Source organism: Vidua chalybeata, chromosome 17, assembly GCF_026979565.1.
Source record: "Vidua chalybeata isolate OUT-0048 chromosome 17, bVidCha1 merged haplotype, whole genome shotgun sequence".
In the NCBI taxonomy this organism is placed as follows: domain Eukaryota; kingdom Metazoa; phylum Chordata; class Aves; order Passeriformes; family Viduidae; genus Vidua; species Vidua chalybeata.
In genome coordinates this window covers 6,962,730-6,988,757 of record NC_071546.1, presented here as the reverse complement: position 1 = coordinate 6,988,757, position 26,028 = coordinate 6,962,730, and the positions used below count along the sequence as shown (strand labels likewise).

The 26,028-nt window shown below is 49.8% G+C and overlaps 2 protein-coding genes across 6 annotated transcripts in view; one reads left to right on the top strand and one right to left on the bottom strand.

Moving 5' to 3' along the window:
* Positions 1–5,869, top strand: part of SLC12A5 (solute carrier family 12 member 5) — a 31,440-nt gene extending 25,571 nt beyond the window's left edge. For 2 of the 3 annotated variants that reach the window (XM_053958647.1, XM_053958645.1), the window contains exons 25-26: positions 478–611; positions 1,111–5,869. In XM_053958647.1, the coding sequence (XP_053814622.1) occupies positions 478–611; positions 1,111–1,202 (226 nt within the window). In that variant the 3' untranslated portion in view covers positions 1,203–5,869. The remainder of the gene's footprint in view (positions 1–477; positions 612–1,110) is intronic. The other variant, XM_053958646.1, reaches the window with a different exon arrangement.
* Positions 5,870–6,495: 626 nt separating this feature from the next.
* On the bottom strand, positions 6,496–25,682 carry NCOA5 (nuclear receptor coactivator 5). Of its 3 annotated transcripts, XM_053958340.1 has the most exons (10): positions 25,492–25,682; positions 22,282–22,468; positions 21,680–21,787; positions 17,673–17,739; positions 13,915–14,274; positions 13,572–13,663; positions 13,330–13,456; positions 11,165–11,364; positions 8,877–9,200; positions 6,496–8,468 (listed from the first exon to the last, which is right to left on the bottom strand). In XM_053958340.1, exons 2-10 carry the CDS (start codon positions 22,442–22,444, stop codon positions 7,816–7,818), a joined length of 2,094 nt encoding a protein of 697 aa, XP_053814315.1. In that variant the 5' UTR covers positions 22,445–22,468; positions 25,492–25,682; the 3' UTR covers positions 6,496–7,815. The 3 variants fall into 3 exon arrangements, with proteins under 3 accessions (XP_053814315.1, XP_053814316.1, XP_053814317.1); XM_053958341.1 differs by lacking the exons at positions 21,680–21,787; positions 22,282–22,468; XM_053958342.1 differs by lacking the exons at positions 17,673–17,739; positions 21,680–21,787; positions 22,282–22,468 and having other exon boundaries at positions 25,492–25,681.
* Between the last annotated feature and the right edge of the window lie 346 nt (positions 25,683–26,028).

Sequence of the window (26,028 nt, the reverse complement as noted above, 5' to 3'; positions counted from 1 at the left end):
GGGGTTGCCCCTGTGCAGGAGGGCGGCTCAGTGAGCCATGACAGCTGCAGTGCCAGACACTTCACCCGGGCAGCGCGCGGCGGCTCTGGCTGCCAGCCCCGTGCACCGTGCACTGCCCGCACCACGCTCGTCTGCCCTGCTATGCTGCCAGCAGCTCCCTGCAAGCCTGGGCTCAGGCACCCACGGTGACACTCGTGCTGTCTGCTCCTGCTCAGTCCCCTGCGGCCTGGCCTCGAGCAGCCGTGGTTGCCACTGCCCATGGGCACCGTGCGTGGCCCTGCGGCTCGTGGCCACCGGTGCAGGCTCAGAGTCACCAGCGCAGTGCCTGGCAAAGCTTGCTGCACCCCGAGTTTGTGCTGCAGCCCAGCCTGTACTGCCCGAGGGCAGGAGGCCAGTGTGCCCTGTGACCCCTTGGGCCCGGTGTGGGCTGGAGGCTGACTGTGCCTGTCCCGTGCCCACACGTGCTGTCGCCCACAGGAACCAGTCCAACGTGCGGAGGATGCACACGGCTGTGAGGCTCAATGAGGTGATTGTGAAGAAGTCCCAGGATGCCAAGCTGGTCCTGCTGAACATGCCAGGGCCTCCCCGTAACCGGAAAGGGGATGAGAACTGTATCCTTCCTGTGGGGCCAGTCAGCAAAACCCCTCTATGCCAGGGGGACCAGGGGCCATGTCTTCCCCAAAACTAGTGGGTCTTTTAGGCGAGTGACAAGTGGTACAGGTCAGTTCTTGAGCTTGGACCCCCCCCATACCTCCTGCTCCTGGCTGGGTCCAGCAGCTGTCATTGGCACCAGCCTGCCCCTCCGGCATGTGATGGGTGGTGGGACCACATGACATTGCACCGACGCTCATGAGTGCAGTGGCACATGACAGGGGGCTGGGTTGAGGTCTGTGGGGCTCTGCCATCTGCTGGCTCAGTCACCATCCCCATCACACAGCACCAGCACGGGTGGGCTTCCCTGGCCCCTTGGCTTGGGACTGACCCCACCAGCTCCTGGCTCTGATGTGGAGGTGTCAGTGCTGCAGGCTCAGCTGGGGCTGGGCAGGGATGGCACAGGGCTGTCCCCATGTTCCCCAAGTGTGAAGTGTGTCCTCCTTGACAGCTGTACAGACATGGAGTTCCTGGAGGTGCTGACGGAGCATCTGGACAGAGTGCTCCTGGTGCGTGGTGGGGGCCGGGAGGTCATCACCATCTACTCCTGAAAGACGGCGCGAGAGAGGTTTGTCTGCACACTGAGAGAGCCCCGCCACCCCTTTGCACCGCGCTCCCGGAGGGGAGGAGGGAAGGCCGGATGGCAGCCGGTGCGCAGAACCTTCTCCTGGCTTTGGCCGTGCCCCTGATCTCTCCATTCGAACTGCAGCACCAGATCTTCCGGGAGCATCCAGCACCAGAGCAGCTGTTCCTCATTGCAACACCACAGCACTGCTGTCCTTGTTTATATATAAATATATACAGTGAACCGAGGACTGAGCACCAGAGCTCGGCGCTGCCGCCACCGCCCGCCCTGGCAGGGCCAGCCCCGCCGCCAGACGCGGCACTGCCGCTGCAGCCCCTGGCCGGGCAGGAGGGCGGCTGTGCCGAGACGGACCTTGGCCCCACCGTGCTGCTACTCCTGCACAGACTCGGCTGGACGCGCCCGTGCCTCCCTGCGAGGCGCTGCGAGAAGAGAGAGGCCCCAGCACGCTGCTCTCCCCACCTGCAGCAGCGCCCGGGGCTGCCTCCCCCGGCGCTGCACCCCCGCTGCCCCTCACCGCCATGGGCCCGGACAGCCCCACCTGGCCGCTGCCTCCGCACCGTCGTCTCTGGAGACCGCGGGCTGAGCTTGTGGAGATGCAGCACGATGGTTTGGAGGAGGCAGAGGGTGGGGGGCGGCTGTGCGGGGTCAGGTGCTGGAGCGCAGCAAGGCCGGGAGAGCAGGAGCCCTGACCTAGGGTAGCTGGGGGTGCTCCCTGTCCCTCCTGCCTGACTCCAGGCTCTCTCTCCCCTGACGCTGTCCGGGTGCTTGCGCGGGACTCGCGGTGTGGAGCTGCGGTGTCGGGAGCCGCCAGGCGCCCTGCCATGTGCAGCGTGAGCCGGGGCCTCTCTCCGGCCGCTGGAGCCGCCTGGGTGCTGGGGACCCCCGAGGCACCAGTGCCTGCTCTGGCCTGGCGCAGGGGTGTCCCGGACCCCCACCCTGCTCCCCCGCCGCACTAAACTGGGGGCTCTCAGGGCCCAGCACCAGCCAGTCCGGCTGGGCCCAGCACCTGCACATGTGTCTGGGTCCCCCCTGTGCCCCGCTGCACTCCCTGCTGCTCCCCAGGGCTTTGCTGCTAACCCAGCCCTGGCCGCGGCCCCAGGCAGTCGCAGATGCTGCCGGGGGCTGTAGGACAGTCTGGATCTGTGTGTATTTTTAACATATGCAAAGGCTGTTTGCTGATCTGACCAGCAAGACGTCACGGGGGGGGGGGGGGGGGGAGCTGTAGGGGTCCCACTGCCCTCCCAGCATCTTGACACTCCCTCACCCGGCTGGCCAGGGCAGCCCCGGCTCTAGCCACGCCACAGCCGTCAGCCCCCCGGGGCAGATCAAACACCTCTTACCTTTGGCAGCAGCTGCAGGGTCGCCCCCGCCGCCGTCCCCCACCCGCCCCCCCCCCCCCCCCCAGCATCTCTCACAGAAGAGAAACTGAGGCGCTTTTAACAAATGTGAACGGTTCCAGGAACCACGCAGGAAGCGGTGCGAGGGCAGCAGGGTGCCGCTGGCGCCCGCCCCAGCCCCATGTACATAGTGTACATAATACAGTACGTGTATTTTTAAAGTGATCATATTTATGTTAATAGAACCAGATGAAGTCTATATATAGAGATCTATATCTATTCTGAGAGATGCAGGGCTCTGCTAGCACCAGGCCGCAGGGACGGGGAGCTGAGCCGGGCTGCTCCTGCACAAACCAGGAGCCCATCCGTCACACTGAGCGCTCCAGAGTGGTGGTGGAGGCTGCAGCCTTCCCCGGCCACCAGCAGCCCCTGGGAAAGGGCCAGGTCGCAGGTTTATTCTCTTCTCAATTTAGCTTCTTAAGAGTTTTCAGGGAAAAGAAGTCACTTTTCTGAACTTGTTTCACAGCAGATTTGAGCTTCCACTCAAAGTGCAGCCTGCTAAGAGTTGCCCTCTCCTGGCAGCGCTGGCGGCTTTGTGCCAGCCTGGGCCCTGGGGCAGTACTTCGTCCCTGGCCAAAGCTGGGCCCCTGTGCTGAAGCACTCGCCCCCTCAGCCCCTTCAGACGCTCCCCAGTGCTGCTCTGCACTGCAGCAGGGGCAGGGGGAGCGGGTGCTGCTACAGCATCCCCTGGGTGTCCATCCAGGCAGCAGCTGTCTCCTGCCTGGCACGGGCAGCCCTGACTGCTCCCAGCTCCCTGCCCACTCCACCCCCTGCCAACCTTGGCTCCTGCCTCCCTGAGAACAGGAAATCCCCCTGCACCGGCCACTCCAGCCCCTGCTCCCTTTCAGAGCTCCTTTACTCCAGGTCCAGGCCAAAGCTATTTGGGGATGCTTGGATAAAGAGCAGTGGGTTTTTTGATGTTGGATTTTTTTCGTTGTTGTTGTAAGATACTACTCAGACACACTCCTAGACCAAAACCAAGCCCCAGCTGCACATCTGTGCCTGCTCATACCTTGCTCCTACATTTCCATCACTCCCGAAGTGCCTCCCTTCTCTCCAGGAGCAGTCCCAGTCACAGCCAGACTTTCTGCCAGGGTAGCTCGGTGGCCTGTGTGGCTGCAGGTCTGTGTCACAGACGCTGCTGTGGAAGCAGGTCCCACAGGCATGGGGAGCTCAGCATTTACAGGGGGACTGTCAGGCTGAGCTGAGACCTGGCTTCAGCACAGGAGCTCAGGGCTGATGAGTGCTGCAGATGCACAGGGTAGCACTTTCCGGTCCTGCTGCTGCCTCAGCAGCCCAGGAGCTGTGAGAAGAGCAGGTAGGGGTCTGCAAGTGTAAAGTTCCTTTAGTTTTGGGAAGGGCAGCCCATGGGAACCAGCATTTGCCAGTGTTTAGCTGCTCTGCCCCTTGGAGCTGGCCTTATATCACCACACACAAGCTGACGGGCTGTTTCCAGCCTCCCAAAATTATTTGAGGCACTTCAGCAGCAGCGGGGGAGGCACAGCAGCCTGCCCACACAGCTCATGTGTTAGCACCATGTTGTTGGGCCTCGAGCACTTGCCAGCTGCTCTGCCTCTTCACAAGATGCCACTCACTCCCTGCAGTTGCCCTCTAATTGCAGCTTGGCTGGGCCTGAGGCACTGAGCATGGTCCCCTCCTGCTCTGGCACGTGGTGCAGGGCAGAGGGCAGGGACAGGTTATGCACAGCCTCTGCTGAGCCTGCAGACAGCACCCACCCTCACAGCATCAGGTGAGAGGCTCCTCCGTTGGCTGCGGGTACAGGGCATGCAGGAATGACATTTGCAGAGCAGTGGTGAGAGCAGCCAGGGCACACTTCTGACAGGTTCGCTTCATCCCCCCAGCATCACCAGTGGGTCCCATTCCCCTCAGCATCACTTCCACCCTGACGGCAAAGCCACGGTCCCGGCTCCCCCAGGGAGTAGGAAGGCCATTCCTTTCCATCACTACTGCTGAAAAAAGGCATTCTCCTTCCCCATCCTTCAGCAAGAGCAGGGGCACAGCTCTGGACAGAGTCAGGGCTGCTCCCACACCCCTGCCAGGCAGTTTGGCTGTGGCAAGACAGGAGCTGGTTTCCACAGCGTGTCCCCTCGCCGTCGGCTGGAGAGGGCCAGTTTTAGCAGACAGCACTGCATGTTAGTTTACAAACCCAGCCCTGCACGTTTGGCCTCTGTGAGTGTTCAGTTTCCCCATGGAGCACCCTTCTGCCGCTCCACCGTGGTGAAGACAGTGTCCTCCTCTGGTACACATGCAAGTTCCTCCTTGGCACATGCGCAGACACGGTCCGGTTTTTGTTCCAGACAGGAAGGTCTTGACCCCCCAGTTTGTTTTACAGGCAGGCTGCTGCTGGAGCAGCACTGAGCAGCACAACCCACGGGAGGGTGGGCTGGAGCGTGGCCACAGCTGGCAGGGAGTGCTGGGCCAGCACACAGTGCTGGTGGCACGTGCTCCAGTCCCTGCTGCAAGAGGGCCAAGCAGTCCTGGCCTCTGAGCGGCAGTGGGCAGCTCAGGTCACTGTGGAGGGCAGCTCAGGTTGCTGTGGCCACCACGCAACACGGGCAGCAAGCCACAGGGCAGCAGGGATGGGAGGCACAGGCAACATCCAGCCTGGGCAGGTGCTGGTCCGTGGCTGGACGAGGACAAGAGACTGCACAAGGGCAAGAGTTGCACTAGAAGAGTCAAGACCCTCCTCTGTGTAGCAGGACTAAAAACTAGCAGAAAGACTGAAAGGTCTGAGATCTGCTGGTTACAACACTTTCTGTGCTACATGTGCAATATATTTGTTATGAATGTTATCACAAAGTCGGTTCATTCAATACTCTTTTAATCACTGTAGCTAGATGTTCTCTGTCCATTCAAGTGACTTTTATTCGAGTGCAATATTTCAATAGACATGTAGTGACCTAGAATGCTTTGTGTTTTAGAGAATCTATGTGCAGAGCAATGCAATTAAGTTTAAAACCTTGTAAATAAAACAGGTTGCAAACCAAAAAAAAAAACAACCCTAATAGGCTTGCATTTAATTTCTGTGTGTGTTTCAGTGTTGTGCATTAGGCCGCCTCGGTGCAGACCCTGTGTTCTCTGTGCAGGTGTTCATGGAGGAGTGGCTCCTCAGCTGTTGAATGCTCCCTGTTACTGCTTTACTGCTTTACCTGTATTCATTTTTCTAGACTCCTGTCTGCACAAAATGCAATAAATGATTTTATTACACCCTTCACTACTTGCACGGGGACTTTTCACTTGCTTCCAGGTCTCCACAGCTATTTTGTACCATTTCCACAACATGGAACAAGCCCTGACAGTGTGCAGATTGCAGAGGAAGCAAAGCACAAGGAGAGAACAGCCTCTCCAAAGGGATGCAGTTCCTACATTTCACCTCACAAAAATCTCAGGTCCCCCCAGCAAAAGTGTTCTACCGGGCTGCAGGATTGTAGAGGTGGAAAAAGGGAACTATCAGGAGGAGAGAGAGCAGACAGACACACTGCTGTCCAGACTCAGCCTGTGGGGTGATGGTAGCACAAAGCCGTGGGACACCAGTGCTGAAGGCACAGGGACTTGCAGCCCTGACCTCATGCTGGCTTGTGGCACTGACCCAGACCCGTCCCTCCCACCACCTGTCACCAGAGAGGTTTTGGACTCCTCACACTGGCTGTGCCACACCACATCTTCCTGAGGCCACCCCAGTGCTGTGCAAGAGTCAGGACCTGTGAGGTCCACACACATTCTGCTCAGCATCCAGTGTGGAGCTTCCAGCACAGCTTATCCAGGAGAGGAGAGTAACAGCAAACACAGTGAAAGGACGTATTCTGAGAGTACTCAAGTGTCAAAAAAAATGCAACAAGAAATTTTTCTGACCTTTTATTAGAAATTCATGTCCTTTTGTTAACAGCACAGAGATAAAAGAAATGCTACAACACAAACCACCTGGGACAAAGAAAATCCTCTGCTTCAATCCACTGCTTTCTTAGTATCTCACAGTTCTCTGCAGGAAGCCCACAGACTCCAAGAAGGCCATGACGGGGAAGACCACACAGTTAAGTGATGTTTTGTGTTCTGGTATCAAAGTATGTTCCCAGTAAAAACACGGTGAGGAATCACTGCCTGATGTACAACTCCACTGTCCGCTGCAGCTACCAAAGTGTTGAAAAAATGTTTAAAATTATGGTATTAACATCTTGGCACTGCCTCTCCTCCTCAGATGGACTGAACATCCATCAACAACAAGAGGTCTGATAGAGCAGCACTGCCCCCAGTATGTGGTGACAGGCATTCCCAGGGAGAGCCAGCAGCACATCAGTGTGGCTGCAGCTAAGCTACACTAACAACAGTGCCAAAGATTGTAAGAAAAAGAAATTTAGACACCAAATTTACCAGGTTGATCTTAACACTGATTACTCACGGTAGGAAAATTGACAGACCACTTGAAATCTCTGCCTTGGCTGGAAGTTCTTGTGTTGCAGATGTGTGCTCAGCCCACAGCTGCCAGCACTCTGTGAGTGCTCAGGAACACCGGCCTCTCTGCCTGGACAGGGCAGGCCAGCTGTGGACAGACTGCACAGTCCTGGTTATGGAGCAGTGGTCAGGCATGTGCCTCATGATTTTGGCTGCCAGCACAATCACAGGACTTTCCAAATTACGTATATGCTATTAAAAGGGGAAAAAAAAAAAAAAAAAAAGAAATCCAAAGAAAAATAGTGCCCATTCCAGAGTGGTGGGTGTCCAAGGCCCGTCAGTTTGCTGCTCTGTTCAGTCCCCCAGTTCATCAAAACTGATGATCCAAAACTACACCGAGACCAATCAGTGAGCCCAGACTGCACCTCAGTGGGAAGGTGCACCTGGTGCTGGGAGTAAGGAAAATGCAGCAGGACTAAAGCTGCGGCAGCTTCTGGGATGGGACAAGACAACCAATGATCCAACACAGTCCAGCACATCGTGCCGTGGAGAAAACTGAGCATTCTGCTCCAAACATTGCTAACCAGACCAAGGAGAGGGAGGGCAGCGCCAGCAACCGTTGGCAGCAATGCTGCAGGGGGTATGCTCTCACCAGAGAGGAGAGGACATGCATGTCCAGGGCATCTGTCCCCGGTCAAGGATGGGAGACTTCTTTAACAGCTATAAGTATGGAATGGCAAAGGGAAAGGGAATGGGTCCAACAGCTCAGCTCTAATAGTGTCGCTGGTAGGCACCCATCGGTTGCTGGGCTGAGGACCCCGCTCGCCCCTGGGCCACAGTTTGGCTCACAAGGTGGGAGAGTGCAGGACCACTCTGGATAAGGGTGTCCAAGGCTTTCTGTACACTGGGGTTGTCAAAGTTGATACCAGAAGACACCGGCCTTTGGGCGGGCACATTGCCAGGCGCAGGGAGGCGGGTTTGGTGCTGACCATAGAGCGGCTGAGGTTGTGGAGGAGCTCCAGGTCTTGGACCTGCGTTTCTCGAAGGGCCTGGGAGAGCAGGAAGCTGCGTGTTTGGAGTCTGCAATCTCTGCTGAGCCTGGTTTAAATTTCCAGCATTCATCTGTGCTGGCCGGGGCTGCCCGCCGGCCAGGTTAGCAAAGTTCTGGTTGGGAGTGCTGCCCAAAGAGCCCGCGGAGGCCGCAGGACCGCTGTTTGCCACAGCGGCTGCTGCCGCCGCCCCGCTGTTGAAGAGACTGAGGATTTTTGCTTGAAGCTCCTGCTGAGGAGTAGAAGAGGACACTGGAACAGAAGGACTAGAGACCAGAGGCTGTGAACTCTGATGAGCCTGAGAACTTGGAAGGTTGGACTGACTACCCAGTGATGATCCTGAAGGTGCCCCCAAAGGTTGTCTTGACATGGGTGCTGGGAAAGAAAAGAAAGGTAGTTAAAGCTCTGCAAATGCCCTTGAAGGGACACCTAAAGAAAACTAATGAAACAGCTACCAAAGACATGGCATCAGTGAACATCCACCCTCAGATCACAGCTGCACAGCTCTGGGAACCCACACCACTCTAGAGAACTGAGCGTAGCAGCCCAACCAGTTATGGCAGTCCTGCTATTGCCCTAAGAGAATCCAGCATAAAATGTCTTCCACATGAATACTCTGAATTGTCTCCCGGCACGCAACGACACATCCATCTCAGTAAAATGAGGTACTACATGAGGATGTTATGCTCCCAAACTCCTGTGCAGTCCCAGGACTCTTTTCCTGTCCCAGCCCTGAGGACCACAAACCACACAGTAAAGTCTGTCTGGGGCTGTGGGACTTACTCTGCAGAGATTCAGTGCTGCCCCGCAGCAACCGTTCCTTCCGGTCTCTCAGGTAATTAATGACTTTATCCATCTCCTCAGCAGTCACATAGCGATTGTCTGCCAGCAGGTTCAAGAGAGTTTGGATCCCGGGAGGGTGACCTCCTCTGACACCCTCCTCCATGGGGGGTGGGCGCTCCCGCTCCTGCAGAATAGCTTCGTCTGCCATCTTGGCAGCCTGCCGGGCGATCTCCTCCCGCTCCTTCTCCCGGGACTCTGTCTTGTAGCGCTCGTAATTCCTTGCCACCAGCACCATGGCATCAGCCTGGGGCATGTTGCGGTGCTCTGCACAAAGGAAGAAATGCTCTGAGTGACCCAAAGTGACCCTGATGGAGGTGCTGTTCTTCCCACCTGCCAGCACTGCCCAGTCAGCAGCACTCAGGGAGTGTGAGTGCAGACTTGGGAACTTCCCAGGCACACAGGAACAATTACATTTTCAAAGCCAACAGAAGGCCCACGGCTATCAGCCAGCAAGGCCAGCCTTTACTTTCACAGCTGAGAGTTCAGCCCAGAAATGTCTTTCTTGTCTCTCATCAGTTAAAAGGAAAGCAGCTCCCTCTATCTCTCATATAAATTCTCAGCTCTCTGAGATGAGATGGTCCCAGTCATTTTACTGCTAAACCCTTGGACAGATCCAAAACTTGCCCTCTGAAGGGTGCATGCTTCCCAGAGGAGAACAGCCATGGGAATACGTTTGTTTCTGTGCTGCCAGTGCCTTAACATCTCATGTGCACATGCAGCTGGGGAGGGAGCAGCACTGGCTCAGTCTCACATGGCTGCTCACATTTACCACTCTTGAGGCAACAAGCAGCAATCAAATTCTTCTGTAATTAAATGAGTAATGGGCAATTTTAACGGTGGGTTTTGAGATCATTATTTCCAACTCCTGAAGCACACACATGAACAGTCACCTGAACACAGATTTAAACTGAGAGATCAAAAGAGCCTTTACCTTCCCAAAAGTGCCCAAAGCTCTGGGCAGGGTCCTTTTAACAACTGCAGAACATTAAATCCTGCAAGCCTTTTCCTCCTAAAAGGAAACTTGGGTTCATTTTAACATTAGGCTTTGCACAAGCTGTGAAAGAGTTCCCTGAAACAAACATGCATGCAAAGGTGGCCAGGAGCGGTTGAAGTGACCATATCTAATCTCTGGAATGAACTAATGGATGAGCTAATGACTGGGGTTCCCATCACATCTGATACACCAGCAGATCCAGTGAAGAAAAGAAGCTTTGGCCTCCTGCCAAAGGTTTAACAGGTGTTAAACCAAAGAAGTTGAGAATTAAAACCAAGGGTAATGGGAAGCTCAGTGACAGTGCATGTGAGCTGTGTGTCTGCAGGAAATGAGGGAGCTCTCCTATCACATCTGCATCTGATGTTAAAAGAAACTGGGCTTCTCCAGTCATTGAGCACACACCAAGCACTGAGTGTGCACTCAGAGGTTTCCTCTCCCAGATGAATTCACAGAACATTACTTGGGAACACAGTAAGGGAGAAATAACCTTTGAAAGCTCATCTGTGGTCAAACCCATCACCTGTGTGACTGTGCGGTCAAACCAGTCACAGATTACATGAACAGGCCTACGATCAGGGCAACAGCTGCTTTCCCCAATCACATTCTGACAAGGCATTTTTAGTACCTACACCCACCCTCATGCAACAACCAAATCACACCCTGTGATGGAAAGTGATGTGACAAGTGTAAAGGTGCTAAGAAGGTGGAGCCTGTATACCCAAACACTTTGTAGATCTATCTTTTCATAACACTTTGTAGTTTTATTTTTTCATAACTCTTCCCAGTTTCATTATCAAATATCTACCATTAGCAAATCCTTATTAAATCACATTTGATTTTAAAATCTGTCCTTTAATTTACCACATTCCCAACACACTACTTCCGAGAGCAAGAAATGGTAGAGTAAGGTTGGGCTGGTATTACTCAGAGGTCTCCCAGAGCAGTGCAGCTCTGGGGTTCACGACTTGCCCTAACACTGCACAGGCTGGCAGTGTTAGGAGCCAAGAACACAGATGAGATTCCCTCTTGGCAGGAATCAGACATTCCTTTTGACAAGGGGCAAATAGAGTATTAAGGAAGCTTTTAAATAATGATATTCACATTTATGACATGGTATCAAGTAATTTATAACTACTTATATGACAGCAAGGATGGACTTTTGTCCTGTATGAGTCTCCCTGAAAGAAAGGTTCAGAGTGACCACACGATTCCCAGCCTACTGAGACCTTAGTACCTTGTGGAGTGCCAAACATGATGTTAACAGTGCAAGAACGGTGAACTTGATGCTGCTGGGTGATGACAATGGCGAAAGGAGACCCTCCTCTGCTCACATCGTCCAGGGCTTGCGTCAGTGACATCTCTGTGTTGAGGAAGATCAGGTCCACTACCATGCCCAGGTCCCGCACCTTCCGCCCCACGGACTCTGCGTACTCCCTACCACAAAGCAAAGCCAGCAGTTTAACAAATCAGTCACATACAGGAACAGAAACCTTGGCACTGCATCCTCTCCACCATCTCAGATTTGCTTTTCTGATTACTTGCCCAGCTTCATGAGATTTACCAGGACAGTACTAAAGCAATCCCATTATGGCAATATAAAAGCCCTTATTCTGATCTGAATCAGTCATTTCAGTCCAACCAAAATAAATTACAAATCAAGCCTTAGCTGAGCTGAGAAATAGAGCATTTGCAAAGGGATTTACACTATCACAAATTTGTTTACAAATAAATGCATTTCAACTGAATTCATTAGGGGAAGAAATTTACGCCAGCAGAGGTCCAAGGGGTACAGAGCAGAGAAGCCAACCTACAGAACTCATCTACTCCTGCTTTTTCTGTATTTCAACTGTTCTTATGTGCCTCATTCCTTATTGGCCTGCTCTTTTCTACTAGCTGCTTTCTGCTCTACCCACTGCCAACACAGCATCTCTGGATCCACAGCTCCTGTATACCCTGTCCTACAGACTTCCCTATCCAAGCACAAAACACAGCTCACAAGGCTGAGCTTGAATTGCCAAGGGTTTTATTTAAGCTTACTATACTTAGAACCAAACCTGCAATACTGTCTGCACAAAAAGTCTGACAAATTCAGTCTGTGTGCACCCACATCTCAAGAAAGAGGGTTATTTTATTGTCTTTGGAGGCAAAGTCTGTAATGGTGATTAAAACTGTCCCCCCTTCAACCATCTTTTTAAGAGCTTTGAAGTCAAATGACTGTATCTAAGGTATTCAGGAGTCATCTTTCAACAGGTGAGACCAGTGCTTCAATACAAGATTTATGAACAAGCTCCAGCTCTTAAGGTTTGTAGCTGTTACAGACCAAAATGATTCTTGGGATACTAAGCTAATTCTCTGGCACAAAAAAAAAATATTCTTGGGTCAAGCACAATAACTTGTACTCTATTAGAATATTTTTCAAAGAATTTTAGCCACCAGGGGATAAAGGATCTAAAATTTCCTCTCAAGATTTGTTCCAATAGGTAATCAACTCCATCAGAAGTTTATTTCTAGTTTCACTGCTTCTCCTGTTTCCATTTCCTGCTCCATTTTCTACCAGCAGATGAGGCAAGTACCAGATGTCTCTTTCTGCCCCATATGTACAGCAAATTTAAAGAAAAGCAACTCTTGATCTTTTCTCTGAAGGGTGAAGGAGACAGAGCTTTAACTTTCCCCCAACATTTTCCTCAGATTACAAGCCAGATCTGTGATTTATTTACATATTTATTATTCTTTAGTATATTTAATTGTAAAGATACAGACATCAGACTGGTAACATTGTTAAAGCCCTCTACTACATCTACTACTACTGTGCCAGGTGTACCTCTTGTTCCAAATAGAGTGCCTGCCCCATGAACTCAGTAAGTGCTCAGCCAACCACAGGAGATGACCCTGATTAATACTTACACCTGCTTTTGATACCGTCCCCGACCGTCTTCAGCAATGATTTTGTATTTCTTGCACACTGGACTAATGGCAATGACTGGTGTCTGGCCTAGGAACCAATCCAGCAGGAGCTCTGAACTAACACCCCCAATCCACCCTGACCCCTGCTCTGTACTGTCACCTGGTTGGCACATATTCCTAAGTTCCATATCATGCTACACACGAAAAACAAGTACAGGACCCTACAACCTGTTGAAATGGTAGGCTGATATGGAGAGTAGGTATAAAAGTATCAGAAGAAGGTATATCGATAGATTACAAGGGGGAAATACAAGCACAAGATATATTTCCTCATCTCATCAACATATATTCCCAGAAGAAAAATGGGAGCTGTAGCTTCCTGGGGACTCTAAACCCACACTCCTCAAGAGCAACCTGTAAGACAAACAGCCTCAAGGCAGGACTAAGTTTAAATCTTCTACCATGCCATAAAACTGATTATAACTATTTTCTTACTTTGTCTGTTTATTCACCACTATCACAGAACAATCCACGGGTCTCTCTGCATCAAAACGTCTCTTGATTTCCTCATAGTACTGACGGTACAGCTCCTCTCGGCGCCGCTCCTCGCGCTTCAGGCGGTCTGAAATGAGCCGCAGGGACAGGACAAGTGACACCCTGCAGACCTGCTCAGAGTGCAACAACTGTGGCACTGTGGCACCATGGCACCCTTCCTCTGAAGTGGTACAGGTACTCACCCTCTGGCTCCTTGTAGCGGTCATAGTAGGAGTCATCCTTGCGCCGGTAGTAGTCGTCGAGGCGCAGGTAACGGTCGTAAGATTCGTCTCGTCTGCAACATTCAGAAGCAGCAATGGTTTCCTGCAGCACCATTTCAGGCAGCGACTTTGGGCAAAGCATCACACCCAGACCTCCCCCAAGTTTAATTTCTGAGGTACCCATCTGCTCCTCATAAGACACAGAGCAGCACCCAACTGTCCCCAGGCAAGGGTGATTTCCTTAAGCACCTGACACCACTCAAACAATTGTGTCAGAAATGCCATAAAAACATTACTTTGGCAAATAGGATCTTGGAGAGTTTACCTGTACAAAGAGTCCCGAGGGTCTCTCATATCCCGTGGATCCCTCACATCTCGTGCACTTCTCATATCCCGTGGATCCCTGTATCGGTCATACAGTGGCTCCCGCGAGTCACGAAGATCTCTAACATCACGTGGGTCCCTGAAGTCCCTTGGATCCCTGATATCCCGTGGGTCTCGCAGGTCCCGTGGGTCCCTGTGGTCTCTGGCATCACGCATGTCTCTAGCTCGAATGTCTCGAGCGTCTCTAGCATCTCGGCCGTTCCTGCCATCTCTGCCATCTCTGGGGTCTCTCCGTGGGCTCCCCCGAAGAGGGGAGCGGTCGCGCCTGGCATCTCGGCCATCCCCGTAGGCATAGTGCTCTCTGAGGAAAACACCAGGGAAATTCCATTAGCCTGCTAACAACACAAGTATAGTTACCCTTACATCTCTTACCTGAGGTGCCAAAGTCACCTTTTACAGCAGCTGAATCCTCCCTCTTACCCCACAACAACAAACATTGACCAAAAGTCATACTTTTGAAGCTGTCTGGAGAAGGTTCTTAATTCTAATATTCAGCACAGCCAAACAAGACCCAGAAAGCTCCTTAATGGAGCACTAAGTGTAGAGCACCTGTGGATGAAGTGAACAGGCACTTCAGAAACCACCATTTTAAGGCCTCTGACCTCCAACATCAGCCATAGATGATCTATCAATCATGTTTGACAAATACTTTGAGAGAATTTAAGGTGATGTAGGCTAATACCTACATATACACAATAGCCAGGAGTGTTCAAGGGATCCATTAAATTTGCTCATCAATGACAGCAGAACACCTGAAGTAACGTTACTGGCACATGATTAAAAAAGGAGCAGCTTGCGAGGAAAGACATTGCAGGTTCCATGTTGTGTTTGGATTTGTGCTGACAGAAAGCAAAGACAGCTATGGCCTTGTCCTGGATTTGAGGGATAGTTTCTGTAGAATGCCAGCCATAAGTTTATAATGCCCTGGTTAAGAGGGTACTAAACCCAACCAGCACTGCATCCTCAGTGGCCGCAAAAGGCTTCTCTGTTGGATCTGAATGATCCATCTCATTCAGACTTGTACTGCAGTCTTCAGAGGCAAGGAAGAATAATGTTCCAGTCTTCATCTTTTCCCAAAGCAGTAGGTTTTTTGTTCAGGTTGTATTCTGTTTTCCAGAGAAGACTATAACTTCACAGTAGTCAAAACAAAGCATTAAAAAAAATATTGTGGAGAAACTATGGAGCTTCATGTGTTTGGACTGGTTTTTCCCCAAAATAGTGACAACCATCAGGAAAAAAAAACCATTTTTTTTGAATCTTTTTATTTCCCATACTTGACATGACTTTTACAGTCCTCAAACAGCCTAATCTAGTTTATGAAAGATAAGCAGAACCTACGTCTGCATCCACTGCAGTGCAGTCACATAGAGATCAGCTGGAGAGAACGAGTCATATGAGCCCAAGTTTGGTGTTAGGCAGAGTAACAGGAATGAGATGGAAGAGCAGTCTGTGCATGGATTTTGGTGTCAGACACCCAGCTGTGCTGGGAACACATAAGAGTGCTGGTATTCTCTGTTTGTATGTCAGATACAAACCAGATTTTGGGACAAATTAGAGATGCCACCAAGAGTACACATAGCTGCCTCCTCCTCTAAGTGACATAATGAATTTGCAGAGCCAGGTGTAAACTCCTTCACCTTCTTGGACATATAAATCCACTTTTTGTTTGTGATCTGCACTGAAGCCACATCCTGTGAGAGACACATCATATGCCCCTTCCCGCAAAACCTACAAGGAATGATGGCTGAAGCTCAGGGGAAACTTCTGACTTTCTCTAATGGATACTGAGTAACTGATCTTTCCATAGGTGTGAGACCATTTAGCAAAACAACCAGATGCAGGGGAATTGTTTGGCATATGACATTTATTCCAGCTGGAGTGGGGGTGACCAGAACAGGCCACGTTCATTATCCGCAGAGACAAACAGATCCAGAATGAACAATGCACAACTGTGACAGAAGCAGAGATGTGGCACAGGTATCCTCAGCTCTTGTGCCCGCATGGCTGTCCTGCTCGAGGGAGACAGCAGCACAAAGGCACAGCTTCTACCTTCTGCTTCCACACCTCAGTCACCATGGTCTGGCTCCTGCAGCATCAGCACCACTGCCTGCATCTGCTTGGGACTTGGCCCTGCTGGCCCAGCACTGCTGTGTGCGGTGCAGCGTGGGGCTCTGCAGCAGTGGCAGCTGTTGCTCCCAGGCCACAGTGTGGTCCAGAGCCCATTGATCACAGCCATGCCCAGGACTTGATGACTGTGACCCCACCACGTGTGCCCAGAGTGCTGCTTGGGACCTGGTGCTAACCACATGTGATGGCCACGGTGTTGCAGTGCCAGCTGAAATCCAGTGCATGTCACAGCAGCACCAAAGCCTTTGGCTGCTGTCCAGTCACGTCCAGTGCTCCATAGGACTGCAGCACAGGCAGCTGCTCTTGCACACATGCAGGATGACATAGGTTGCAATGCCCATGCCATCAGTGCCTGTGCTTGTCCCTCTGCAGTGCAGTCCAAGGATCAATGCTCATGGTACAGACGCCTGCCCCTCACCCCTGCAATGCTGCAGCATTGGTGGCACTGAGGCCAAAGATGTGCCATCAGTGCCTGCTGCTCACATATTCCCACCAGCACCAAGCACACCCCAGGCCCAAGACTTGCTGCATCTGCCACAGGAATCCCAGCACTTCTTGGGCCTGATGCCCACATGCTGGTCTCTGCAAGCACATTGGGCCCTGTGTTGGGTTATGTGCAGTGCATAAAAATCCTAGATGATACCAAGAATTGCAGCTACTCATTCTCTGCCTTTTTTTTTTTTTTTTTGGTGAAGATGTCTTGCTAGTTGCACTTTCCCCTCATTTTTCGTAATTTAACAGTTCAAGCTAGTAAAGCACACTAGACGTGGCACCTCAATTACCTTCAAGTCCAACAAGCACCATGTGTTTTCATGGAAAGCTTTACAGCAGAGGCACACAGGGTGGATATCTTGTATCAAACAACACTGGAGCATGTCTTTGTGTGCTTCCTAGTGATGATGTGGAAAGGAAACTGAAGTCATCTTCCTGTGACAGGCCACTCCATATCTTTTCCCCTTGCCTGTGGCTGCCTACACAGAGGAGGTGAAAGAGGTGAACGTGCTGTGCCCACTGCAGGGGGGGAAGCCAGGAGAAGCTGGAGAGTACAACAGTAACTGCACGGGGGGGGTTGGCTCCAGGCTCTGATAACACAGCCACATGGGCAGACAAGAGATATTTGCTCTGTCTTGTGTTTTGCTCAAGCACTCTTTTCCAGTCTCGTGGTAACATTGGAAGCTTTCAACATCAGAAGAGGCAAGATCCCAAGATCCTCTGCACTAGAAATGCTGCAGCCCCTTGGCATTCTCTAGATATGTCTCATCTTCTCTGATCCTTGGAGGCAGGAGCAAACATCAACTGTATTCTTCCTCCCAAGTCTTTTACAGCCTGTGCTGCAAAAGTGAGTGCTGGGCTGCAGTAATGGCAGCAGACACAAGGTTTCCCTCGTGCCTCCCAAGGTGCCCAAGCCAAAAGGGCTCTCAGAGGTGGAGCAGACACTTTCCTGCTGGACCATCACTGTTTGACTGGGGAGGTGGCAGTAGGGAAGAGACACAGACATTTAGCACAGGCCGCTGGGCTCATGCCCCAAAGGCCTGAATTCCTACTACAACGCACTGCTTCCAGGTACTTTACCTTCGTGTGGGACTGGACCTTGATGAAGCCTTATTCATATTTCTTCTTTCCACTGCTTTATTAATATCTGTAAAGAATAATCAACCCATCTGTTCAATGCTATGAAACAAAAAAAAGATCATCAGCACAATTCAAATGAAAGCAACTTAAGCTCAACAACATCCAGATGGTGCAAGGAAATCCATTCAGCAGAGAGACATTGTCACTTTGACAATTTTTTATTAAGTTTAGATAGTACATCATAATGAAAATTTCATGGATTTCTTTGACTTCAAAATAGTGTGGACAGCTTGGGTGAAGTTTTAACCCTGCATGTTCAGGCCTACATCCAGACTCTTCCTTCCATAAGAGAACCTCTTTCTTCTGCAGTCTATGAGCAAGCAGAAAGCGACTCATGGACTCTAGGAGAAAAAGCAGAGTCTGAAAACCTCCGAGAAAGGAATGATGGCCAGCACAGTCTTAAGTTCACAGCCAGTCCTGTTCAACGGAGCATGCCGATACCCTTGTTGGAAATAATCCAAGGGTTCTCAAAAGGGCACGTGCAACTGCCTTCCAAGAGACTGCTGCAATGTTAAGGTACACGGCCCCCACCACTGAGAAATGGATCCAGGAGCTTGGAACACAGGCTCCTTATGAAGTCAACACAGTGCATTCAAAACACCATTGTAAAAGTGATGCAGACTAAGGCAACTGGTTGGCTTTTGAGCATCTCTGTGAAATACACCATGAAGGGAAACACAAAGAAGGAAGAGAGCTGAAGAAACAGAATCTTGTCCTCAACCCACAAAAGTGAAGTTGCCCAGAACTGGCAGGGACCCACACTGTTCTCAAAGCCTCCCGTGACAGCTGACTGAAGATGAAACAATGCACTGGATGGGGGCAAGAGCAAACAGCAACGTGACTTTGGACATTTTACTGAGAACCTTTTAAGGAAAAGAACCCAAATCAAGGCCCTATCTGTTCCCCCAGAATCTATCAACAATTAACATTTCTGATGAGTTATTTGCATTAACCACTTTCAAAGCTCTTACATAAGAACATAAACTGAATATGCTGTGATGTCTTTAGGCAGACTCAGTCTTAATATCTTCTGTAACATCCCAAATTATTCTTCGTATTTTCAAGATTAAAATTGTAATTAAGGGATCAGGTCTAATTTTTGTTCTTGATGTCAATCAAGCAGCATGTTGCCTCTCAGACGGGGCAGAGAAACAAGTGCAATCTGAACATTAACTACAACTGCAGTGTAACACTACTCACAAGACCCCAAAGCACCTCCCCAGGATCAAACATAGCTGCAGGGTCTACTGTTACAAACTACATCTGAAGGACATTTATTCTCTAAATAGTTTTACTACTAAAGATATGAAAACACTACTGTGCATTTGTGGAAATACTTGTATAATGCTACACTGGAGTTAAACTCTCCCAAAACTTTTTACCTTACTGTGTTATTAATGATTGTATTTAATACTCAGACAGTATAATATAACTGAAGTAACTGTTCTCCTTGCATTCATTTTTTAGTTGGTAATTTTGCCCCTTAAAGTCAAGTGTTATCTTTAAGCAAGACACTAGCTGCTTTCTTTGGTTTAAGATTATTTTTATTTTCTGTTTTAAGATGCCATTGAAGAAACCTATTATGATTTTTACACTTGATATCATACATTTCTTTCAAATAAAAAAGGCATTTAGAGCTCCACAAAAATATTTTACTAGAAGGGAAAAAAAAAAACAAAAACTTTGACAGGGATCCTTCTCTAGTGCAAAACAAACACATTTAGTAACATTTTATTTAATGCCAACAGCATTTACAAGTTAAGGATTTGAACACTGACAAAACTTCAGGAAAAAAAAATCCCAAATAAAAAGTCTTCTGTCCTGTAGGATTTTGAGATGACAGGCCACTGTAATCACACAGTGTAACCTTCTGAACAAATACAGGTGACGGGAGTTTCTGGAATCCATCTATCTCAAGTGCAGCAGTGGCACTGAACTAGTGCTTATCTTTTAGCAAAACATCCAATTCCAATTAAAAAGTCTTCAGAGCACAGAAACCACCACAGATCCAATAAATTACTCCAGAAGCCAATTACTCTGCTGTTAGAGAAAAGTCTTTATTCACATTTAAGGCACTGTCACACTTATGCCTACTACACTAAAACTCCCTGATCGCCAGATCTGTCTGTAACACAGAGATCACATCACTCCCTTCTCTTGAGATTTTTGCTTGGGCTCGTTCTTTAATTCTAAACCTCTGTCAGGCTTTTTCAAGGCTTTTCCAATTCAGCATTATCCTTTTTGAACCAGGCATACAAAACTGAGCACTCTTCCAGCAGCAAAATCCCACAGATACCAAAACCTCCCTACTTGCACGCCTGTGTTTTGCACAGCCAAGGACGACCACAGCACTCTGGCTGGGTGCAGATCTTCCCTGTCAGCTTCACTTAAAGCTCAGGGCTGTCTGCATCCAGGGCAGGAAGTCCAGATCCTTTCACCATTAGTGACTCAATCTTCTTTATTTCACCCTTTTTTAAAAACATGTTTTTCTCTCCGAGTCACTTATAAAAGCCCTGTATGGCCAGGACTCAGTTTTTCTAGACCACCACTCAAAGCACTGAGACATTCCACCATGTTACATCTATTCCATTCTAGATTCACTTGAAATCAATTTAACTCTGTTGTTTTTAACTGTTCTTGTTTCTTATCAAGTCAAACACCTTACAGCAATCTGTACACTAACACTACTACTTCCAGCCCCAGAGCTTGCAGTACCATAAGAGTAACTAAGACAGGATTTATTTTGATGGACATTAATCAGTTGCCTTCTCATCAGTGTCAGGTGAAAGAATCCCTTTGTTCCCAGGCTCTGATGCCAGGCTCATTCCACTTACCCTGCCTATTGGCTCACCTGCAGCACTCTACCAGCTCCCTGGAAACTCCCTAGTTTTCCAAGGCTTGTGGAAAAACACCAGTAACAGACCAGGCAGGTCAGTAGTTCACTGAGCCTCACTGATGTTAATTCTTTTGAGAGCTCTAGATTTGGTAGCTGCAGTTTTACCTTTTTGGTTTTGCTACTAAAATGGAAATTACATTAAACACATCTCCTGCCTCTTCAAAAACAGACAGCAGAAACATGAACTGGTCTTCTCAGAAGAAGACCATTGCCATTCAGTTACCCTTAGCTTCTAAAACAGCCAAAGTTGTTCCTGTTTAAGTCTCTACATTTGGATAATGCTGGACATCATTTCTTCTTGTATCCTTCTACCCTTCTTGTCTATTTGCCTTCATTTCCATCTTCAGGCTCCTATTTGTTACTGCACATACACCTTCCCACAGGTTACTATTTATTCCTCCTGTCATTCTTTTTAAGTCACACTGTTTTTCTTCAAATTATCATAGGCTTACTTTGAAAGTAATTTTTTTCCTTGCATTTAAAAGATTACTCGTGGATTTCTAACCATTCATGTCCATTTAAGTCTGCTCCCAGCACATTTAGAAGAATTATCTTCATCTTTATGAAAATATCCTCTTTAAAGCATCCAGTATTTATAGCACTACTTAAAGGCTGGTTCCACTTGTGCAAAAATCTCAGCTAAGTTTACTTAGCCAACCAGCCGCTAAGCACTGCAACCAATTCCTTTGAGCACGTCAAGATGAAGCCCAGTTTTGGTTTACAAATGTTATTAAACTCTGTGCTGGACATTTCAATGATCCCTTTCCAGGTCTCACTTGCTGCACAGTTTCTTCTCTGTTCTTAAGGCTAACAGAGCTTTCCAAACACTAACACATAAAAATTCAGGGTAAGACCCAGGCAGCAAGGTGAACCACACTGCAGGTGAAGCACACAGCAGGAACTCAGGAGGCAAATACATTCTGATTAAATTGATTGAGACTAAGGCCAGACAAGTGTCACATTGTGACCTTTCCAGAGGGCTTTAAAACAACAGCACTCTTTCTCCCGAACGCATGCTGGGGTCAGGAGAGCGAGGAGCAGTTTTCCTTACCTAATCTATACCCTTTATAAAGGCGACCCTTCTCACCGTCCAGAGCGGCCTGGACATCTTCTAGACGGTCATACTGCACGAACCCATAGCCATGGTACATGCTGAGGGCTGCAAGAGTTAACAGCAGGGCAAGACCAGTTACAACCACGGACAGTGCTGACCCACACCCGGCCATCGCTAACCCCACCAGCTGAACTCTACCCAGAAACCACTATGCAAGCTTCCTGGGAAAATCAAATCTACCAGGATCAAAGTGCAGAGTTCAAAGACTCTGATCAGGTTCTTTCTGACAAGGCAGTGACCAAAATACAGACCGTGAAGTGACCAAGATTTGATTAAGAGGCTATCAAAGAGTATTGTGACATCACACCGTGACCCTAAAAGCTAAAACATAGCTGATATAGTTGCATTACGTTTGAGCTGTACTGAAGGAATCACTTTTCCAGACAAAATGCAGGCAGAGAAAATGATCATTAAAAGGTCACTATTTAGGAACAACATTGGTCACTCCTCTCATCATCGTCAAATAGCACTTGACAAGCATGAAGCAATATTTCTCCCTGAAATCCCTGCCACAAAAAGGCATAAGATAATATACTAACCCCTGATTTTGCCATATTTTGAAAATATCTCTTCCATTTCTTCACGAGTCATGTGGTCTGTGGGCAAATTGCCGACAAAAAGTCTTCTCTCTAAATCCTGAGGATTGGTGCTGTTAGTGAAGTCGCTCTGTTTGATGCTATTGCTCTTGCGTCCTCGAGGCATTTTGCTTTCGTTCCAAATCCAACTCTTCGCAAAAAAAAAAAAATGGCCATGCATATAATTTCAATCCATGACATTAAAATTAAACTGGAACAAGATTAAACTTAACAGCTTTGCAGACTAGAAGCCAACTGGGTCTGCTTGATGCAAACTTCACTCCAGAGAAATATTAATATGAGGGACATAGAGGTCAGGCAAAAACACTCACTGCAGCATTCTGGTTGAGCTTTTCTGTAATACTGAAAGGTAGCAAACCTAATTATTTTGCAGATAGGTTTTAATGGTTTGACTCCAAACTAAGATACAAATAAAGCTAATTTTCCACTAAAACTCCTTAACTTTAAGCTTTTCAACATACCCATTGTTGTCACATCTAGTTCTTCAATCCACTGATAAGAAATATTGAAATTTATGCAATATTTTAATAAGCAGAAAGGAAACACTCATTGCAACATTGCATAACAGCGCCCAGATATTCCAGCAGGGCTTGGAATGAGGTATCAGGAAATACTGCTGAAATTCTCATAAGTGACCACATCTGGATCACTTCACTACATGTGAAATCTCAGCTTTCCAATCCCAGAAAGCACAGGTCCTTATCTGCATCTCTGTTAAACAGCATACCCTTGTCCCCATGGAGATGTCAGTTCCCACAGCAGGCGGGTCCATAGCTGGGAATTTAACCACCCCCAGGTAAATGCTGCACCCTTCCTCACCTCCCCCATGCAGAAAAAGCACATTCCTTTAGTGCACACCCCTGCACACAGCTGGAGCAGTCAGCAACATTCACTGCACAAACTCACCCAAACAAATAATAATAATAAAAAAAAACACCCCAGCAAAAAAAAAAAAAAAAAAACACCAAAACACCCAAAACAAACAAGCAAACACTGCCAAGGCTAACAAAAAACACCATCCCCAGGATTCAGACCTTCTGGTTTAAAATTCACCTTTAGATAAAGCTTAAAGAAATTAATAACACTGAAACTTTCAAGGTGAACTTAAAAGTTTGAAAATTATTTAATAAAGTTGTTCTACTTCCTAAACATTCACCTACAGGAATGCAGGATGGGATCTTCTGTTTGTAACATGCAAGAAGCTTGGAAAAAGAAAGATGATGAAATTGAGTGTATCAACAGACACTTCTCTTTTTAATCATGCAATGCCTATAACCAAGACACTCCCTAACAGTACCCTGGAGTAAATACAATTTAAAAGTCATCTCTAAATAAATAAATCAAATGTCAAAATAGATAAGACGACTTTATATGAATATTTAACTGGCATGAAAAATACATCTACTCCAGATCTTAGACATAAAATGTATTTATTTATCCTTTAAAGATCAATCAACTTCAGATTTGTATCAGTCTTGCCCCTTTTTAGGAAACCCTCCAGAGATGGGGGACAGAGAACGCTTCCTTGTCTAATAAACTTTTTAAAATTAACTGCCAGAACCGGGATGAAGAAAACAAACCCAACACCCAAAACAAAATCCAACAAAATTAATCTCCTCTATCATATTTGCCCCAGTCCCCCTGCAAGTTTGTCCACACACATACACAGAGTTTTATCTTCCCCATGAGTAGTACCAAATTCCTTTTTTTTTAAACACGAAAGCATCGGACTTCTATTCCACTACTGCAGCTCAAGTTCTCATCAGCTGAGGGTAGAGAAGCTTTCAAAATTTCCTCAAAATGAATAAGAAGCAATAAAACACAGAAGGCACCATCTAGCCCAAGATCCCATTCAGAGTAGGATGCAGTGCACAGGCACACACAGCAAACAGGTGTCGAACAGGCCTGTAGCTGCTGGCAGGACAGCTCACTTTCAGTATAAAAAGCTGTAAGAAATTCCCTTTCGTGTTCCTTAGGGGTGGAGAAAGCAGAGGGTGTCTGAGGAAGAGGCTGCAAGAACTTTTCACGTTAAGAAAACCAGAGAGCTATTCTCCCACTTCAAAACAATCAGTAAATCAGATGAGTTGCCCCAGAACTCTCATCTAAGACAATTCACTGCCTCTTACCATTTTCCACACGGCAGATTACATAGTTAAGGGCCATTTAGTGATCATAAGACCAGAGTAAATGAATGTTGTCCCACCTCTGGGCACTCTACGTCAGGTCAGCGCCTAATTCCCACATTAAGTCTTGTTGTACGAATGCGGCCAGAGAGGCACCGGGACAGTTTAAAGGTGCCAATTCCCCGCACAGTAACTGTGGGTCCTAACACAGGACAGCCCACGGCACCTCATGAGCCGAGCCACCAAGTCCTCTGGGAATTAATTAAAGCCACATCTCTCTAAAAATCTTATATTTAAAACCAAAGTTGTTTATTAACAGCGTTACAGCCTCAAGGAAGCAAGACTGCGGGAGTGGGACACTGCCACTCATTTGCCACAAGCGCAACTCGACACAAGTCTCCATGAAGTTCGGGGGCAAAGCAGAAACAGCGGGCACGGAGGGCAGAGGTGCCGAGGAGCAGGGAACTTCCCTCGGAGCAGAGAGCTTCCCTCGGAGCAGAGCCGCGCTCTCCCCAAAGCCGGGAGGGCCCGCCGGGAGCAGCGCTGGCACCGCCCGTCGCGGCCCCCGCACCTGGGCACACGCGGTGCCGCCCACGCGGTAACCCGGAGAGCGCCCCCGCCCTCCTCCCGCCGTCAGAACGCGCCCCGGCCCGCCCTTGCCCCGGGCCCCCGCTCAGCGCGGGCCCGCCGCGGCTCCCGGGGCAGCGGGGAGGGACCCCCGGCCGGGAGCTTCTCCGGCGGCCGCCGCTCCCACCGCTGCTTCCCCTACTTCCGTCCGGGCCTGGGCGCTGCCAGCGCCCCTCAACCCGCACACCGGCTACTCCGGGGGTGCGGAGCAGCCCCACGGAATCCCGGTGATCCCGCGCTGCCCGGACGCGAGGCGGAGGCGCGGCCCGCCCGCAGGCCGCGAGGCACGCCCGGCCCGGCCTCGGCCGAGAGCCGGGAGGGACCGGGCCCTCTGCGGGGCTCGCTGCCGTAAGCCTCTCGCTCGGGCGCTCCGCGCACCGGGGCCGCGGACCCGCAGACTCACCGCCGCTCCTGGCCCGGACCCGGTGCCCCGTCAGGCCGCCGCCGCCAGGACAAAGGCGCCACCCGCCACTACCGCACGGCGCCGTCGCAAAGAGGAGGAGGGGGAAGTACGGTCGCTATGGCGACGTATCGCACTTTACGGCGCGGCAGCGTACCGCCATGCCTGCCGAGGCAAAGGCCACTTGCCCCGGCTCCCGGCATATCCCGCGGTACGGCGCTGCAAGGCACGCCGGGAGTTGTAGTGCCGAGGAGGCCAGGCGGCCGCTGGGTGGCGCTTTCGGACCTCGCGCGGGGGAGGCGGTGGAATTGGGATCGGGATCAGACGGGGACCGGGATTGGAATCTGACTGGGACAGGGACCGGGACCGGGATCAGACTGGGACAGGGACCGGGACCGGGACCAGGATCGGGATCAGACAGGGATCGGGACCGGGACTGGGGTCAGACTGGGACAGGGACCGGGATCGGGACCGGGATCAGACGGGGACCGGGACCGGGATCAGACTGGGACAGGGACCGGGACCGGGACCAGGATCGGG